Raw genomic sequence first — 20,271 nt, forward strand, 5'->3', positions numbered from 1 at the left:
CTACTGGATAATTTCCATGATTAAACAGTAGGTCTTGATTATTAAATACCTTTTAATAACCAGTTTTGTTAATACACAAAATTTGCACTTTACACAACTTTTGTGTAAATAATTTTGGTCAAAAATGTGTTTTAAGTTCTCTTCTTATAAATATCATTCTTAAAATAAGTAATTTTTTAAAAACTAATAAAATATTAATTTAAAATTTTAATTGTTATTAAATTCAATTAAATATTCTATCTCTGCCTTGCATCAAGTTAACAGTTTGTTTATAATTAATAAGAATTATTGATACATTAGTGTTATATAATTGTAATATGTGTTTATATTTGTGAAAATTATAATAAATACTTGATGTAATTTCAGGCCAAAATATGCTCTTGCTGCTATTAAAAAGAAAATGTTCAATGAAAATCCTCATACAGCAATGTTTGGTTTAATGGTAATGTTGCTTACTTATATATATATATATATATATTTTTTTTTTTGTGGTACAAGCTTGAATTAAGTGTACATGTTTTGTAATTAAGAGTAATTATTAAAAATTAAAGTTAAGTTATATATAGTTCACATTCAGCATTTTACTGTACTGAAAACGCTATAAAACAATTAAAAGAATTATTGACAAAAAAATTAATTAATCTGTATCTGTGAAACACTACATTGATAGTATCTACCTGTATTTATTAAAAAAAATTAACTAAAAAATTATACAATATTGTTTTAGATAGTCCAACAGAAATATAGCTCAAAACAATCTAAACTATTTTCCTTCCTTGTTGACCATCACTCATCCTATCTGTACCTTATATATAGGGTAAAATACTCTTTTTGTAGTATTTGGTAATGGTCATTATTTTTTATTATTTATTTTTTTAAATCTCTTACTGAATGTAAATGGTTATATTGTTTCTCACAGAAAGAGATATTATCAGTGGGTTTTATTTTTGTGTTATCTGTTCCTCGTATGTTTGTGATGCGTGTAAAACATTTGAGTTGTAAGCAGTGCTATTTGGAGTTGCTTTCTCTAAAAGTAATGATATTCAAAATACAGCTAGTTTCATACTAATAGAGAGAGATGTCACTTAAAGAGTTGAATATCACCTGCATTTTGGTGGGCTTGACATGCCAACAGTATGTTTGGCTCGAAGAAGAAGGAAACCATATCACACTTCAATTTCTGTAGCTTGAGAGGATTGTTCTTCTTGGGAATGGCTGTGCTATTTTTGAAAGTGACTGGTATCTTGTCATGTTGCCCACAGCCATTAGGATTATGACACTTAATTTACATACGTCATTTTTTATTGTCAATACTTCTCTAATTGTTTCATTTAGTTTTTATGTTTGCTTTAGTTTTACTAACCATTCTATCTTTATTGATGACAATTATTAAACATTTTAAATAGATGTCTAATCCCATTCCACTTATATTTCAAACTCATGTAAATCTATCATGAACTCTGTTATTGACAACTTTCAGCTCACTGTAAATGATGAGCATAACCTCTCCCATTATCTGAATATTATTTAATTATACCATATATCCAGTTTTACAATTCATCTCGCCTGTTATAAATGTATATAAAATGATTGCAGTTGGATGTCAGCTTGTTATCACTAGAAAGATAAATGAATGCTATTAATGTAACACTTTTATTAGCCCCTGTGGTAGAGTGGTAGCATTTCTACCTGCCATCCTGAAGGTTCTAGGTTCAAAAAGATGAATTACAATATTTACAAGTGGGCATAGGCCTTTTGCTATGAAACGAGAGTAAATAGATTACATAATATTAAAGTTTTTGTTTATGTATAATAAACTGTATTGTTGTAATCACTTTTGACAAATAATTGTTTTGGGAACAAGTGAAGCATTAAATTAGCATTTGTCATCCATAGATTATCATTTTAATTACCACTTTAGATTTTTTTTTAACAAATATTGAGCATTTTCTATTAATGATTTTTATAAATTACAACAAGAAGTACGAAATATTTTTGGAAATATTTTAATCTTAATTTTTTTTAAACAAATATTACTTAACTGAAATAAATTGTTCATTAATTGTAGTCATAGTATTTAATATACTTTTTTACATGGTTATAAAAATATAATACCAGAATAACCTAATCGTTTTACTTATAAAACTCTTTGATAAAAATAATATACCACGTGTATTTTAAACAGAAACCTAACATGATGAAATAAAATCATTTACAATAATACTTCAACAATTAATGTAATGTGTTTCTGAAAATAGTATCCGCAAGTCAAACATATTTATACCTACCTTTCTAGCTTGATTTTAAATTATCAGTTTTTTTGTTATGACTAGTATTAAGTTTTCAGCTTTATTAAAGATTTGAATTAATTTAGTAAGCGTTAAAGAATACTTGGTAACGCCAATAGAACTCATCATACATTTGTGTAATTGGTATCAAAGAAACTAAAGATAAATCTCAAGGTTATCATGTAAAATGATTTTATTTGTTTGATGCAGATGTGATGTAAAAAGGGACATTGCCCCTTTCTATTTTTCTGAATAGAAGGACTCCAATGAGAAAGTTAAGTTTAGAATCCTTTTAGTTCATTAAACCTCCACTTTTTTTTTGACATTATCATAATTTTTTCAGATGTAATGGATTTAATCATTTACCTCTTAATAAAAGATTTATTGTTTAGCATCAAATGACTTGAATGATTTGAAACATTATTTTATTTTTTCTGTTCAGCGCTAATTTTGGTGGTTTTCTGCTTCTCATGATGATAAAAAAAATTGAAAAACATTCTTATTTATATCAATATTGAAATTTTCATTAGCAGATTTGTTTGATTTTTTTATTTTAACCGTCATGTCTGCTAACAGCAAAACTTCTCAGTCTACACAATTTTTTTGCAAATAGCATAGTTCATCATTCCTCACATTTATTTACATTTAGTCCCTTTTTTATCTTAATTTATTGGTCATATATTTTCTGGACTGAAAGCCGTAAAAGTACTACTTTTTGTTAATATAAAAACAAAATTATTGATAAGTTTTAGAGACTGACAATTGATCAGAAATGTTTTGCTTCCATTACCTAAATTACATTTTTGGTGAAATATTTTTAAAATTTATCACTATAAAGAGAGAAGTGAAGTTTTTTTATCATTATTGTGCTCAATAATTACCATTTCACAATATCCAATTTGCTCTAATCTAAAATATAAGAAAACTGAGTGTTTTATAATATTTAACATTCATTTAAAGATTTTCACCTCAAGAAAAAAGTACAAATCAAAATTTCCAAATCCGCTTTACATAAGATTTATTTGTGTTAAAGAAGTAGCAGTATGTCATTTTGACTGTACTGTGTAAATATATATATAATTTTTGAGAATTACATTCGAATGGTGAGTTTTTCCTCGTCTTATTTTTTTTTAGTTGAGCCATGTAGCCAGAACCTGGACCCTCAGGGCTCACGTCTGTCCAGGCAAATCCCGGAGCCAACTCGGGGGCTTCTCAGTGCCAAGAGGCCCACCCCATGGCCTGAGAGCTCACTTTGCTTGCAATTTGACATTCCTGTCTACCCAGAGGGCTCCACCCCCTGGACTCTCCCATGAATATGGGGTATTACATTTTAATTCAACAAATAATCAGTGTATCACCATTTTTGATTTTGATGATATTTAGTATATGATAACTAACCCACCGTATAGTGGCCAACATTTTTTTTTTATTTTTTAAAAACGTTTTTTTGAGTAATAGACTATTTTCTAACTCGATAGGTAAAAAGAGCCATTTTCATCACCTTTTCAATGAGCTGTAGCATTCTTATTTTACATTGTACAGAGGATCAAAAAGGGCTTTTCAGAAAGAGGAAAGATGGAACTTCATCTTAGTTTACTAAGATGTGTACTAAGTATTTTGTTACATAACCAAATCTTATAATGTTTACTGAAGTTATGTTTTGTTACCACATATATGCCTAACTTAGTATCGGCAGACTTAGTATTAGTAGAGGAAGTACATTTCACGTATGCACTTGCACAAGCATCACTCCTGCTGTGCAGTTCTACCATAGCAGCACTGCAGCCCCATTTTTTATTGTTCTCTTCCAGTAGTTGATAGAAAAAGCTCTGAAGGTGTGAAAATTTTTAAAATATTTTCTAGTTGAACCCATATTTGATTATTCCACAATGATTTCTTCAATGAAATACCAGGACCCTGTGGATGGAAAAAGTGTATTCAATATTCCTCTTCATTTTTGTGTATTTTGACTTCAATGACTCATCAAACCACCACTTGTCATCATCGTATATGCAGCAGACATAATTTTTTACATTTTGGCTTTGGTAAACCTATAAAGCAATCAGAAACACTGATGTCCTTGTGTACCAATACTAATGTAAAGTTTCTGATTCAGAGGTTGCCTGGACTTTCAGAATATATTTCCGACTTGTTGGAACATAACTGTGAAAGGTTCTTGTTTCTGTGACTATTGTGATCACCTGATAACGAGAACTGAGGTATTTTTCAGTCTCTTGAACATCTTTATTAGAGCAGAAAATAAATGTTATACTTTTAACAATAATTGTAATAATTGTACATTTCAGAAAGTGTAACAATTTGATTGTTGACTGTCCTTTGAAGACTTTCTTTAGTCACAATCCTTTTTACAGTTCCACCAATACCACTAATACATGGTCCTTTTCCATGGTATGAAACAAAAAAATGCCATTCAGGTGGTATTTCAAAATTTTCATGATGATAGCACAAATTTATGAAATTTTGTTTTCATACTGGACTGAGGTGACATCAGAAAAATAAAAAAATTGTTTTACTTCTCTGGTTACAGTGTTTTTACTTTATTTATAACTTGCTTTTGGAAGCAGAAGAACGATGTAGTATTGTTCTTCAAGTACTCACTAATCACACAGTAGCTTTGGCTTTGTAATTTTCCTTATTTTTTAAAATATATGAGAAATGGATGTACTGTGGCATAAGTTTTTGATCAGTAATATGACTGAACTTCATCCTCTAACACAAAAGGAAGATTTTGAGAAAAGTCTCCTTTACATTACATTCACCCTCGAACAAGTTTTCCTTTTTAATGTTGAGGAAATTAGCTTATTTCTTTGCAACAAAATGACGCCTTTTTAGATTATTTAAATTTTCAGTAAGTTTATGTAAGTACTCTTGAAATGGAAGAATTTGAGTAATTAGTTCACAACGGTTAACAGAAATTTACTGTTTGAAGATAATTTCAGAATCAGAATCATCCCAGCTCTCTTGCAATAATCTGAGTACTTCATTAGTGCCTGAACATTTTTTACACTGTGACAGCATGCACGTTTCATTTTCTATGTTACATACCACGGTTGAAAGGAGAATTTTATTATTAAATTTCATTTTTAGAGCAGATAACATGAGTTTTACATTTTGGTGGGTGACACACACACACACACACACACACACACACACACACACACAGAGGGAGAGAGAGAGAGTGTGTGTATGAGTACCTGACCCACCAGCCAGAACCCAAAATTTAGGTATTAAATCAGCAAATTTTTAAAAATAAATTTTTAAATTGTGTTTTTCTTCTAAAGACATAGGATACCAAAAACTGTGTGTACATTGGGTCCCAAAAATGTTGAGTGACGATTACAAAACGCAGGAAATCGCATCAGCTTAATGTTTCTCACGCATTAACAATAATGAGACGGAAAAGTTTTTAAAGTCTACTGGCGATGGGACCTGGATCCAGAATGATAATCCAGAAACCAAAAAACAGTCTAAGCAGTTGATGTACTTCTCCAAACAAGCTGAAAAAGTTCATACAGACACTGAGCAACCAGAAAACAATGGCAGTTTTTTTGGGATCATAAATGTGTCTTTGTGAACTTTATGGAACAGAGGATAACAATTACAAAGGAAGTTTATTGTGAATCTTTATGTCGCCTCTGCAGAGTGAGCCAGAACAAATGAAGAGGCATGCTATCATCCAGCATGGTTTTGATCCACAACTGCACTGCTAACATGATGCAAGACCTCAAAGAATTCAAGTGGGAAGTTTTCAACCATCCACCTTATAGTCCAGACCTAGCAACTAGCGATTTTCACCTCTTTAAAAAATTGAAGACATGGTTGGGCGAACAGCACTTTGCCACCAACGAAGAACTTCAGGCGGCTGTCAAGATGTACCTTACCTCATTGGCAGCAAACTTCTTTGAAGAGGGCATCGGAAAGCTGGTGTCACGATATGACAAATGTCTCAATCATTGTGGCGATTATGTAGAAAAATGAGTTAGGTACTACTCAACTTTTAGTAATAAAATCATTTTATGTCAGTGTGTCTTTTTTTTATAGCCCATCAGAGATTGAAACCCATTAAATTTTCAAATAAAAGGCATTTGTTACTTTTATGAGTGTCAATAAAAAATATAAACCAAACGTTTGTCTACATGGCTTGTATACAAACATGAACCACAGAAGGTCATGGCTGGTGTGGAGGGATGTTGATGTAGATGTTGATGCTCCAGCCATCTTAAAAATTCAATCTCTCTGGTCAGTCATGCAGCAAATTATTGTGAAGTTTCTCACAAGTTAAGTGTCAAATCCTCCAAAATTTGATTAACTGTATGCACAATTTGAGGATATGATGTCATTGAAAAAAATTACATATTTTAACCTTTACTATTATTCACTTTAATTAGAAGTAAATGTTTTTGTGTATTTGTTGGTCATAGTTTTCCTGCCAGTTTTTAATTTATTTTTTCTTGCCTTTCTCCAAAACAGGTGTACAATGTAACCAGTTATGGTACTTATTTGTCATCGAGGCTTTTTCTGTCTTATTTCCAATTATTTGTATATCTTACTGAATCCTTCACATCTTGTTTACTTTTGAAATGGTAGAATGTATAGAATCTTTTCAATTAACAGGTAGCATCTTAGAACTACATAGAAAATGTAATCATACTTGTTTAACCAGCATGAGGTGCCTCATCTACTTCTACTTCCCCTCTATGTAAATTCATTTCTTTCTCACTCTTCAGTCACAATTTCTAATAAGATCATATTTACAGTGCAGTAAGGAACACACCACCATCGGTGATCAATTCCTCTCTAGTTTTGTTTTATGTGTTGGTATTACAATATTGCTAATTATTTTGATAAAAAAATTAGAATTGTAGAATTCATTCCACTTCAGTGAGTTTACATGTATTAGATGTACAGTTAGGATATTTTTTATCATAAGAAAATGTTTTGGAAATAAGAATTCTACCTAAAAGGACACTTACCTCTTGGTGATAAAAAAAATCGCCTATTAACAATAAATATTCAAATTAAGTAATAAAATCTACAAAAAAAGACAGAGAATGATGTTTTGTCATCCATTAAGATTTTTCTTCTTTTGTTTTAATTTCTTAGCACATTTTCTTTGTGTTTTTTTTAGCCAATCACCATACAAGCTCAGTTGCCTATCACCCTGATTCTTTATTCCTCTTTCTGAAATGTTTACATCTTTATCTCATTTTCTTCACAACAGGCAAATAAATTTTCTTTATTGAAGAACAATGAGAATACTTAATGAAGTTTCTTAAAACAGCACAATAACAATCACTATTAAGTATATTTTCAAAAAAGATTGGACCTAAAATACATGTTCTACTCACACCAACCCAGACTCCAATTTTTGCTTTGTGTAAAGATTGTTTGTGTAATTCATGGGGATAGTTGTCATCAGTATTCGTGTATTCACAAAATACACGACTGCAGATGACATATTTTGTGAATACTCTCTCAGATGAAACCTTGCTTCACCTGTAAAATACAAACATAATGTCGAGGATACCTATGGAATTTTGGTCAATAAAATGTTTAAACCAATGACAATAAGTTAGTCTTTGGCTGAATCTGTAGGTATGTTTCCTACTTTCTAGGAACAAAGTTTCAGTTCTTTTCTTACAGCTTTATGTGCAGTAGCAAGTCTCATATCTTGGTGCTGTGCTAACTTACGCATTGACTTTGATGGATTTTCGGCCATAGCATCCAAAATATCAAGCAGCTTCTGTTCATTTAGTTTTGGTGGCTTTCCACATCTATCAGTCTCTTCAACAGAACCTGTTGCCCAAAATTTTTCAATAAAAGTTTGAACCGCATTGTGTGAAACTGTTGTATTTGGAAACTTTTCAGAAAACTTGTGCTTCACTAAATCAGTATACTTGTCACCTTCACAAAAGATGTTTTCAACAAGAAAAATGTGTTCTACCAAAAGAACCTTTACATTTCTCGCAATTATTGATTCCAATATATGAAACAAAATGAAGCACTTTTAATCACAACTCAACAACTGATGTCTTGGTGTATTACTGAGCAATGCCCACCAAATCCACAGGACAACCATCCTAACACCAAAAGAACGGAATGCACAGCGACTTTCCAAATGCATTGTATGTCTGAAGTAGGTTGTAAGAGGGGGGTTTCACCTTTTTGTACAATCACAGTTGTAGTCTTTTTATGCATTCTGTTATAACATTTTGTCAACAATCATAAAATATGAATCTGTCTACTATTCAGTGAATGATTTTATTGTTTTCTCAATAAAAAAAGAACTTTACATTATATAAATGACAAATATAAACCTACCCCAACTTGTGCTAATATAAGGTAGGGCATCTAGACCATGCACTTGTGAGATAATCTGTAGTATGTAATGTGATAATCTGTATGTTCTTTATTTAATCCTCTAAGGTACATATAATAAAAATATTATATGTTATGAATAGTCTGAAAAAAAACTGATAAATATTGATGTTATTTTATGTATTTGTTCGCAGGTATTAGAATCGTGTGTTAAGAACTGTGGAAATTTAATTCATGATGAAATAGGTACTGCTGGATATATGACACAGTTGCGTGAATTAATAAAAACTACTAATCAGGAAGATATTAAAAATAAAGTGCTTGAATTAATACAAGCTTGGGCTTTTGCATTTCGTAACGCTCCTAAATATAGAGCAGTATTGGTAAGTTATTACTTTATATTTATTTCACAAAATTGTTTATTGGTAATTATTGTTTTAATTAGCATTGTTAAACTAATGATATAAACATTTAGTTAATCTCAAGTGAAGATTCAAGAAGAGATTCATTCATGAGAAATAACTTGTGAAAAAAAAATGTTCTTTGTTGTATTGCTACCTTTTCTGTTGGTGGGTACTATGTTTTCTGGTCAGTGTGACAAGCTTTTCTCATTTTCTTTCAACTTTTACTAAATAGCACTTTCTTTCTTGTTTTACTAAGCACATCTTCTGATTCTCACACCATGTATATGTGTGTTAATTACTATTAACACACATACACTGAAGAAATTAATTTAAATTAAATTCTATGGAAAAAAAATATTTTTTCTTCTAAGCGCTTTTATAAATTACAGTAAAAAATAAGTAATATATACATGACTAGCAAAGGATATATGGACATGTTATTTAGCAAATGTACATATGTATTAATAAAGATTCAATAAATTTCCTTCAGTCTCGTATTAAGTAAAATCTGATGTGGACACAGACTTTCTTGTACTCCTATTAAATTACATATGTACTTTTCAATTTTTAAGTGAAAAGTACATAAAATTTTATTTCATTAACTATTGATATTTTTTCTTTTTTTTTATTGTTATTGAATTTTTATTTATTATTTTAAAAAAATGTACACTCAGAGGTTAATAATTAATATATTTATCATTAAAGTAATAAATCAGAGATATAAATAAGAGTAATAAATCAATATATTTAAGTTAAAAAAAAGGAGATTAAGTCATATTCAAACTGATGTGCCTTCCCCTTGTAAGATCCAAATATCTCATTAATTAAAATTCTATTTGGGTATAACTCTGGAAACAATGAAAATAAGTACCACTTATGATGTATTGTTGAAAAGCTCTCAATGAGGGCTTATTACTGCAGTTAAGAAAAAGTCCAAAATCAATTTTTTTTTGCATTCAAAAAGGGAGGTGCATAAGTAGATGTTACAACAGTCCTAAATCCAAAATTTTAACATTTTATGGCTAATTGTTTCTGAGTTATGTGAGATACATAAATATAGAAGTCACGCCGTCAAAATGGATATTTCCATTGAAATTTTAAAACAAAAACTTTTCGCAATCACAATACTTCAAGGAAGTAAAAAAGTGTTATATTTTATATACTGTGCAAATATTGGCCGTGTTAATTCAACATTTTTCCCACTCCTTTAAATTTTTATTTGTATTGCATATATAAAATAGTTATTTGATTAGATAAATAAAACATTTTCAAAGGGTATAGCAATAAAAGCTATTGATGAATTACACTAAATTACATGTGTACTAATGATTAATATTTTTATTTAATAAATATCTATCTGTTTTCATTTTAAACACTTAATTTAAATTTAGATTATGAATAGTGACTTTTTATTTTTTGTTGTGTTCTAGGGGGGGGGGGTGCCTTTACAATCCCTTACCTATTATTATTCAGCCTTTATTTGTTGTTTGACAAACTGTGTTTTTTCATTCATAACCTCTTTGTTAACTAACAAGTATTTTAATTTATTTTTTTTTAAGTATCCATATTAGCTGCTTCTTGTATGTGTTTGTTTATAAGGTCTCTGAAATCAATAAATTAGTACAATAACAAATCTAAAAATACCTAATTAAATTATTGAATGTGTAGAAAGCATACTGGAAGTTTGTTATGCAACTCTGTCTCAGTTGGTTGAAATTTTTCTGTTTTATATCATTATAAACAGACTTTATTTTTTTGTTTTAAAAATGTATTTTTTTCATAAAGATTTTGTATCGGAATGCTGGAAGTTTATCTTTAATTGTTGTAAGTTTCACCAGTTTTATTGTTTTTCTTGTTAAGTTTTTATGCAACTTTCTATTTTATGGAAAATGTTCGTATCATTTTTCAAATCAGAATGATTCATTACATTAACAAATTATGGTTTTCAGTTTTGTTATCATGTTCATGAAATTATATTATTATGTAATTGTTAGTGTGAATTTTTTAGAGTTAAGAATTATTCTGATATTGTTTAAGGTAAAATTTTTTCTTCATTTATTTTTTCAAGTCTGGTTGAATTTGTATTTTATTTATTTATTTATTTAAAATTTCACTAGTTCAGTTAATAGTGTAATATGAAAAAAAAATTTTAATGCTAATGTAATGAGCCTTTTATCTTTATTACTATACACTAATTACATCAATTCAAAGTTACTTTTTTTGTAATTATAATTTATGCTTTCAGGATACAATGAACATATTGAAGGCTGAAGATTATAAATTTCCTGCATTAAAAGAAAGTGATGCAATGTTTTCTGCTGATACAGCTCCTGAATGGGCAGATGCTGATTGTTGCCATCGTTGTCGTGTACAGTTTGGTATGGTACAACGCAAGGTTTGTTATTATTTATATTTTGAAGTATTTTGTTTGTTTAAGTAAATCCTATTAATTGAAAAGAATTTTTTGAGGGAATATTTTAAGTGTGGAATATTAAGAAAAGAAAAACAGAATATTTTAAGTATTTAGCAAATATTTTTTGTGGTTGTTTTCAACTCTGAGTTCATTTGAATTAATTAAATTAATAAGCAATTTGTCTTAGAAATGAGCAAAGCCAGAGTTAGGTTGTAAAATCAAGATTCTCTTGATTTTACAAAAATCTAATATCTTTGTACAGCTGGATCTGCATATCATGGTGATAAATGAAAATAAGGAACTACAAAAAGGATAACTGGGTGTAGAAGATTAAAAGATGTTGTCAGGAATGGTGCAGTGGTAGTTGTGAACAGTATTAAGCAAAGGGAAAAACAGAAGATTGACAGGATGTATATGTGTGAATGACGTAAGGCCATTAGCCATAATAACAGTACGGGAATTGTTGTGTATATTTTTAGTGTGTTAATTTTTATTTATTTCTTAGTGTGTTATTTCATTCTAAGAATTAAGGGGTAAATCTTTCATTGATTTTTTTTTTTTTTTAATTTATGAATTAGATTGTTTTGTGATTTTAGAAATATTTGTTGTTGATTGAAGACAGATTGGTTATGAGCCCTACCTCAATGAATATAGTTTGAAGTTGGAATTTGTGATCAGAGGGTGGTCAATTTGGGATAGCAAAAAAAGGGTAGCATACTGGTGTATAGGTCAACTTTGTGTAATTCTTTTTTTTCAGATTCATAGTTTGGGAGAGTAGTATTAGAATTCCATAATAATAAAACAATATTTTTATAGTCCTGGGGTATATTTAATTATTGAGAGGGGTGAAAGTAGAATGGGAAAAGGGTTATAATTTGTGGAAATTTTTATTGGCATTTAGTGATTGTTGTAATCTTAATGGAAATTGTATTTTTCATAAATCCCAAAATTCACCCTAGGAAGTTCAGATAATAAATTAACAATTCGGAGCTGTAATTTAATACAATAGCAGAGGTAAAAGAAAATAGATCTCTGTGAAATATTAAACTTAATTAATTCTAAATGGTAGAATTTATGGGGATTTGATTAGCGAATTTATCTGATTTTATTGAATAGGCTTGTCGATTATTGATCTATGTTGTATGTCATGGCAAGAGGTAAATGTAATTGAAATATTTAATGTAGTGGAACTTTTTTGTGAATAAAATTATTTTGTTACTTTAATTTATATAATCCAGGGGTCGGCAACCTGCGGCTCTTTGGATGTGAAGCTGCGGCTCTTTAGTTTCATACGCAAATATTATTTATTTTATAAAAAAAAAAAAAACATTTAAAAATCATTCTGAATTGATTAACGAGGATTAGGCATCGATTCTATCTCTTTGCCACTTGTACTCGCTTTTCACCGCACCCCTCCCCCATGACAGGCATCGTCACTGTCGTCAGTCCGTCAGAAGCTCTCGAATGACACCATCGTCGGATGTTTCTATGTAAGTTTTAATTTGCTTTCGACACAAGACAATTTGACGTCTTCACCAGTGCTTTGGCTGTGACGTATAGTTTGTTATTTCAAGTAAGAGGGTTAGAAGCCAAAATTATCTTCTCAAAGTTATGTATGTACATATATATAATAATAATAATAATAACAAAAAACCAAAGTAAAGCTAGGTAACATAAAAGTATTATATTTTTAAAATACATATTATTACATATTTTTTTCCAAATAAGATACCTAACTACTTTTTTGAAGTCAATAAGAATTGTCAAAAAAGAAACAAAGTACTACTGTTGGATATTACCGTGAAGTGTTTTTATTAAAATATATATTTAATAAATTACCTATTTTATTATTTATCTTTTTTATAGCATTTATTATTTAAAAATTAGAGTTAAAATAATAATTATAAGTGTAAGTACCTAAAAATTGTCATTTAATAAACCTATTTTCGAAAAAAATTTGTGGCTCTTTAAAAACTTTGAAATTTTGTAAATTGTAATTTTTGACTCAAAAGGTTGCCGACCCCTGATATAGTCCATTCTTTATATTATCCACACTTTTTTCATGGTACTGAAAAAAGTGTACTTTTTCAGGGTACTTGTTTTATTTCAGTACAAGGGCATTTTTCAGTACCCTGAAAGTGTGTTCATTATTACTGAAATTGCTTTGGGGTAATTAAACTAAGGAGAGCATGCTAGTAAACTTAAAGGTAACTTTCAGTGTTTAAGGTGATCCCAGAAGATAACAGTAGAGTTATTACTTTGTTAAATGGATTAATTTATAGATCAGATAATGTTAGGCTGTTAAACAAGTTATTAGTTATTTGTTTGAAAATTCAATTGTCGTGGTTTGATAAAGATTGTAAAAGAGTTTGGTCAAGGTGTTCGTTTTTGTTAAGTTTATTTCAAAGGTTAATTTCTGAGTGAGTTAAATGCATTTATTTAAAATTATCACAGAAGAGTAGTAATTGTGTAAGAAAAAGAGGGCAGAATATTTTGCAGAGTGAAAGAAAAATTGATATCAGTTAGGAATTAAAGGATTTTCAGGAATAAGTAAAGGATTTTAAAGGACTTTATTTATTCAGGATCAGAATATAGTGGGAAAAAAAGGATGATAGACAATTTAAAATTGATATTGTGAACTGTAAAATTTGCAGTTAAATATGTTTGGATTATTCATTCGGTTAATTTAAATTCTATATTATTGTTTTCAGAAGAGAAGAAAGTTGGAAAAAGTTTAAAATGGAGATATGAAGGAGACCAAATAGATGATAATCAAATATAAATATTTAGAGATTGCACTCAAGCTCACTTGAAAATTTAGTAGAGAATTACAGTAGCAAAATAATATCAGTAGTGTGTTAGCATAAACTGTTAATTAAAAATGATGTGCCCTTTTTTGTTGAATAGCAGTTTCTATTGCTACTAGTAGAACAATTGTGTGTTCCACATATGTGGGATTATTTATAGCATGAAGACTTTGAAGGGTACTGAAAAATGCACCCATTTATGTATTTAAACATTATGTATGTTTACATGTTAGGGATACACACTCATTAAATAATAGATGGATGAAGCCTTTACAGGATGAAGATCCATCATAACAAAAATAAAATGAAAGCAAAATTTTTTTTTTTTTTTTATTTAAAAAAATATTTCAAAAATGACAGCTGTTTCAGTATGTAGACCTTCCAGATGCTTAAAAAAAAAACGTTTTGTATTCTGTACATAACATCTGAGAAAAGTACTGTATAGCAAAACAGCTGCCTTTTTTAAATAAATTTTGTGAAAATTAAAAAATATATATTATTTTATTTCTGTTTTTTTGGTTCTTATTATATATCAAAAGCTCTTAATTTATTTTGGAAGACAGATTGCCATATCATTGGAAGATAGATTGTAAAGTAGATTGTCAATAGAAAAGATAGTTAATACGAGGGTATTTTTTTTCTTTTTCAAGGTCCGATCGGTCGCGAAATAAAAACCCACGCAAAAATAGGATGAACCTTTGCGCATATGTGTTGCGCAGCATCTCTAGTATGGCCTTCAATCTCGCCGCGTCACTTTGTTTAGTTCTGAACACGCAGCTAGCATGTAAGCATGTCTACAACAATACCATCTCCCACCAAATGTGAAATGCATGCGGTAATTAGATTTCTTAAGGCTGAGGGCTGTAATGCAGCTGAAATTTATAGACGAATAAGTAATGTGTACGGTGAAACTTCAATAAGTGCGACAATGGTGCAGGAATTTTAAAGCAGGACGTACAGACGTTCATGATGCAGATGGTCAGAGAAGGAAGCGAGTGTCAATCGATGATCTCGTTGAGCGAGTGGATGAGGCAATTCAAGATAATCGTCGGTTCACAATTTCTGTATTGAGTGATTCATTTCTTGAAATTTCAAGTTCAGCTCTCTACACCATTGTGAGTGAGAGAGACTTCAGTACCGCAAACTGTGTGCGAGATGGGTTACCAAGAAGCTGTCCGACCATCACAAAACAATGAGAATGGACGTCTCCCTAACATTTTTCCAGCACTACCACAATGAAGGAGAAGATTTTTTTAACAAAATTGTCACAGGGGACGAGACATGGGTCCATTTCAAAACTGAGGAAACAAAAGAGCAATCCAAACAGTGGATGCATTCTCATTCTCCCGGTAAACCAAATAAGTTCAAGCGAACCTTCTCCAACAGAAAGTGTATGGCTACTGTGTTCTGGGACCGCAATGGAGTTCTGTTGGTGGAATTCATGGAATGTGGCACGACCCTTACTGCAGCCTCATACTGCGTGACTCTTCAACGTCTACAAAGGGCAATTCAGAATAAGCAGAGAGGAATGTTGTCATTAGGAATTGTCTTTCTCCATGACAATGCTCAGCCGCACACTGCAGCTGTAACAAAGAAGCTCCTGCAGTGTTTTCATTGGGAAGTGTTTGATCACCCACCATTCAGCCCGGACTTGGCTTCATCCAGTTTTCACCCCTTTGCTCATATGAAACACTGGCTAGGAGGACAACATTTTCGCACAGACATCGAGCTGCAGACCAGTGTAGAAACATGGCTGAAAACACAGGCGGCTCCGTTCTATGACGAGGGTATTGGAAAGTTGGTACCACGCTACGACAAATGTCTAAATCAGAGTGGCGACTATGTAGATAAATAGCATAACTATGTAAGTACTTGTTACAAATAAAAAATTTTTTATTTTCACTGTGGTTTTAATTTCGTAACCGATCAGACCTTGAAAAAAAATAACCCTCATATGAAGAATGAATTACACAGTGACAAAAGAAATTTTATTGATGTATTTTTAAGGCTAAAGGATTTTTATTGCCACTTAATTTTGGGATGAATATGATTTTTTGTTTTTTGGGAGATATATTTAATTGAAATAAAAAGGATGTGGTTAATAGCAAATATTTAAGAAATCATATAGTGATGGAATCGCTTGATGGGAATGATTGCAGATGTTTGTATTACATATGATACAGGAATAATTTTGTAAAAGAATTTAATTATTAAAAACTTAGTTTGTGAAATACTTGTATGTGTTATTTATTGTCAGATTATGTGGGGAAGGGGGTTGTCACTATCAGGTTAGATTTTATTAGGTTCATAATCTAAAGGGAGAAATGAGAGAAGGGTTAAGGAGAGATTTTTAAAAAATCTTCTCTTGCCACATTGTACAACTTTCTTTTACTGTAAACCTTTTTGCATGTAAATGCAATTGAATTTTTATCTTATATTATTTAAAATTTAAATTAATTGCAATTTACGTTGCAAAAGAAAGTTTAGTAAATACAGCTATTTATTCATTTATTTTATCCGTTAGTGGGTGGACATTGAATGCAAGGAGACTAATAATTCATTGATAAACTACTAAATTGGCTGATAGCCCTGGTGGTGGCCATTTTCATTTTACTATATTGTAAATTTTCTGAAAAAAAAAATAGATTTATATTACTGCTACATTCATGTTCTGCTACTAAATTCATATTATTGCTATTAATTAGATTCACTTTTTGTTTTTGTTCACAGCACCACTGTAGAGCTTGTGGCCAAGTGTTTTGTAATCAGTGCTCATCTAAAAATTGTACATTACCGAAATTTGGAATTGAAAAAGAAGTGAGAGTATGTGATGCATGTTATAACAACAACAGTAAATCAACTAAGTAAGTATTGGTGGGCATAGTTTAAATTTTTCTCTAGTAATTATTAATAGATTAGTTAAAATAAATACACCTGAGGTTGAACTGAAAAAAAAAAATTGCAAACATAATTTATATAATTACTGAATTTTTTTATCTTGAGTAAACTCTCAACAAATTTTTACAAGTATAAGAAGATTTTTATTATATTTAAAATTGTTGCAACTTGGTCTGTTTTGTTTTGATTTAAAATTGAACTTCTGAACATTTATTTGTTTTCTATTGACTGGAGATTTACATCAGTTTTCTTAGAATTAAATTCCGTACAAATTTTATTTGTGGATTATATTTGTTTATTGGCACTTCAGTTAAATTAATTTTTAAAACAAACCTAAAAAGCATCCAAATCGCAAAGTATTAGTGTGCAATTTTGAATTACCTCTTTATATATTAAACATTTTCATCTGTAAAAGAATATAGTTATCCTACCTGATAATTTCATTTACAGTACTGAATAGATTTTATTTTCAAGAAAGTGGCGAGAGATCACCATGCAAAGTTGAATTGTATCAGTACAAATTCAAAATTTGAAACAGACTAACTACCCTTACAAAATTGTAATTTTGGAATTTTACACTGTACGTGTATTATCTCTTAGCACAACATTGTTAAGCAGTACATAATACATTACCATTCAATGCAATGCAAAAGGAGCCAGAAAAATGATAACTGATGCATAAATTACAATGCTATTTCTAGTTCTGTACTGCAATGATTTTTTTATTTATTCAAAAGGTTAAATCATAATAGATCCAAGCTTATTATACAATGCTTAATGAATTTGATCTATTAATTAAAGAGAATTAGAGTTAAATAATAAAATAATTAAAAATACAAAATATAATTTTGTAGGAAAATTATAAACAACATAGAGTAAACAAAAATTATAGATACATTCATTAAAATATTTATACAATGTAAAGCACTTTGTGATTGTAAAACATCATTAGTAGAAGAATGGAGGAGACCTTTGAAATGTGATGTTACAAATGATATTGAGAATTCGGTTAGTTCATTGAAAAAGTATGAAAGGTGAGGCCTTAAGACAGATAGAAGAAAAATTTGTTATAGAATCTTGGCCGTTACTGAGACAAGGTTTATTTAATGTGGTCATTGAGATTTATAAGTAAAAATAGCATTAATCCAGTTAAATTACTAATAACATAAAAGAAATTAAAGTACGTTACATATGGATAATTATTACTGTTAAGTTTAATTAATCTGAATTCTTTTTTCAGATCTTCAACAACCCCTAAATCTGAAGATCTCCCAGCAGAATATCTTAATAGCTCTTTAGCTCAGCAAAATCAGGTAACTTATTAAGCTAAGGTACTTTATTAAAATAAGGTAAACTTATTATATACATAACTTATTAAATATATGAACTAGTTATAAATTCTATATTGTATTACTGTAGATTGTGTTATCAAGAATTAGGTAGTAATTAATTACAATATGTGAGTTGTTAATTTGTGTTTTTGTAAATACTCTTCATTAAATAAATGTGTATAGTATTTGTATCAGGATGTAATGAAACTCAATTGAATAATGGAAAAAACATTTGATGATTGTTACCCAAGAATTAATTTATTTTTTTGTATTTGTTTTTTAATATTATTCATTTCTTCTTCAGTAATGAATAATTTAAATTCAATTTTTTATCCTTCAGCTAGTACATTAGTGATATGAACAGTTGATTCAAAAGTCACAAAACACTTCTAAAATCAAACTGACAATGTAAAACAGAATTTTAAGTGCTAGAAACATTTTATACTTGGTGTTAGCCTTGCAGAAATAAGGTTAATTTTATAGGGATATCAGGCAACTTTCAATTTTCTCTCTCTCTCTCTCTCTCTCTCTCTCCCCCCGTCTCTCTGTCTCTCTCTCTCTCTCTCTCCCCGTCTCTCTGTCTCTCTCTCTCTCTCTCTCATCTCTCTCTCTCTCATCTCTCTCTCTCTCTCTCCCCGTCTCTCTCTCTCTCTCCCCGTCTCTCTCTCTCTCTCTCTCTCTCTCTCTCTCTCTCTCTCTCTCATCTCTCTCTCTCTCTCTCATCATATTTTCAAAAATCATGTATTTCATTGCAAAATCATGTATGTTGTATTTTTTTTTGTTCTGTGTGTTTTGAATATATAATAATGGACATAATTCCAAGAAAGCATATGAAAATTGTTTTTCTTTCATACCAGTTTTACATAATGACAAAAATAGCTTCTGAGCCTGATTTTGATTAGGGACGGTGAATGCTGTTTTAAAACAATTTAAAGATACTGGTTCCTCTCAATCTCAAAAGAAACACAAATGTGATCATAAAAGAAAAACTACTACGGGATTGGTAATCAGTGAGAAAAAGAAAACTTGATCCAAGATTCTGCTGTGGACTTAAATCAAGAATTAGCACCCAGCGGAACACATAACTGTTAGACACAGATTTTTTTGCAGCTGTACGGAAAGCTTGTCAGCCAGTTAAAAAGCAGCTTTTAACAACAGCAATGTGCGAAAATAGGGTCGTCAGGGCCAAAGAAGACTAGAAAAATATTATGTTTTCCGACAAGTTACATTTTTGTATTCAGGGACAAAGGGTTCTATATGTTAGAAAAGCATCTGATGAGAATGCATCACTGCTCATACCTAAAAATCATTTAAACATTCCCAGAAAAAATGTTTTGGGGTTGTTTCACATTTAACCTGTACACTACTTCTCGTTGATATTGAGGTTGAAAAATGGTGGATATATTAGAATTCTGAAGGAAAGGATTGTGACACAACTTCAAAACAAATTCTCACAAGGCAATGGAGGGAAACAACAAGATTTGGCGCCATACAATACTGCCAAAAAAGTGGAAAAACTTTTCAAAGAACGAAACATTATAAAGTGCTCCTATGTCCAGGCAATCCCCAGACTTAAACCCATTTGAAATTCTTTGGGCATTAGTCAAAAAATTACTCAAAAATGAATTATATCACAAAAATTTACCTCATTAACTCAATAATATCAGTATGGTTTCATGTTGAATGTATCAAAAAAATATGGAAGACAAGTTAGTAGATATCCACAAATTATACAGGTATGATATTTTTTTCTAAATAAAGTTATTTTTTTATTAAATACTTGTGTTTGGA

The 20,271-nt window shown here is 30.1% G+C and overlaps 1 protein-coding gene across 2 annotated transcripts in view; it reads left to right on the top strand.

The window, feature by feature from the left end:
• The window catches only part of Hrs (Hepatocyte growth factor regulated tyrosine kinase substrate), a 58,805-nt gene that overhangs the window by 5,406 nt on the left and 33,128 nt on the right, over positions 1–20,271 (top strand). The window contains exons 3-7 of one of the 2 annotated variants that reach the window (XM_075375879.1): positions 367–442; positions 8,822–9,010; positions 11,277–11,426; positions 16,982–17,115; positions 18,390–18,462. In XM_075375879.1, coding sequence (XP_075231994.1) covers positions 367–442; positions 8,822–9,010; positions 11,277–11,426; positions 16,982–17,115; positions 18,390–18,462 — 622 coding nt within the window. The remainder of the gene's footprint in view (positions 1–366; positions 443–8,821; positions 9,011–11,276; positions 11,427–16,981; positions 17,116–18,389; positions 18,463–20,271) is intronic. The other variant, XM_075375880.1, reaches the window with a different exon arrangement.

Source organism: Lycorma delicatula, chromosome 9, assembly GCF_047948215.1.
Source record: "Lycorma delicatula isolate Av1 chromosome 9, ASM4794821v1, whole genome shotgun sequence".
Taxonomy (NCBI): domain Eukaryota; kingdom Metazoa; phylum Arthropoda; class Insecta; order Hemiptera; family Fulgoridae; genus Lycorma; species Lycorma delicatula.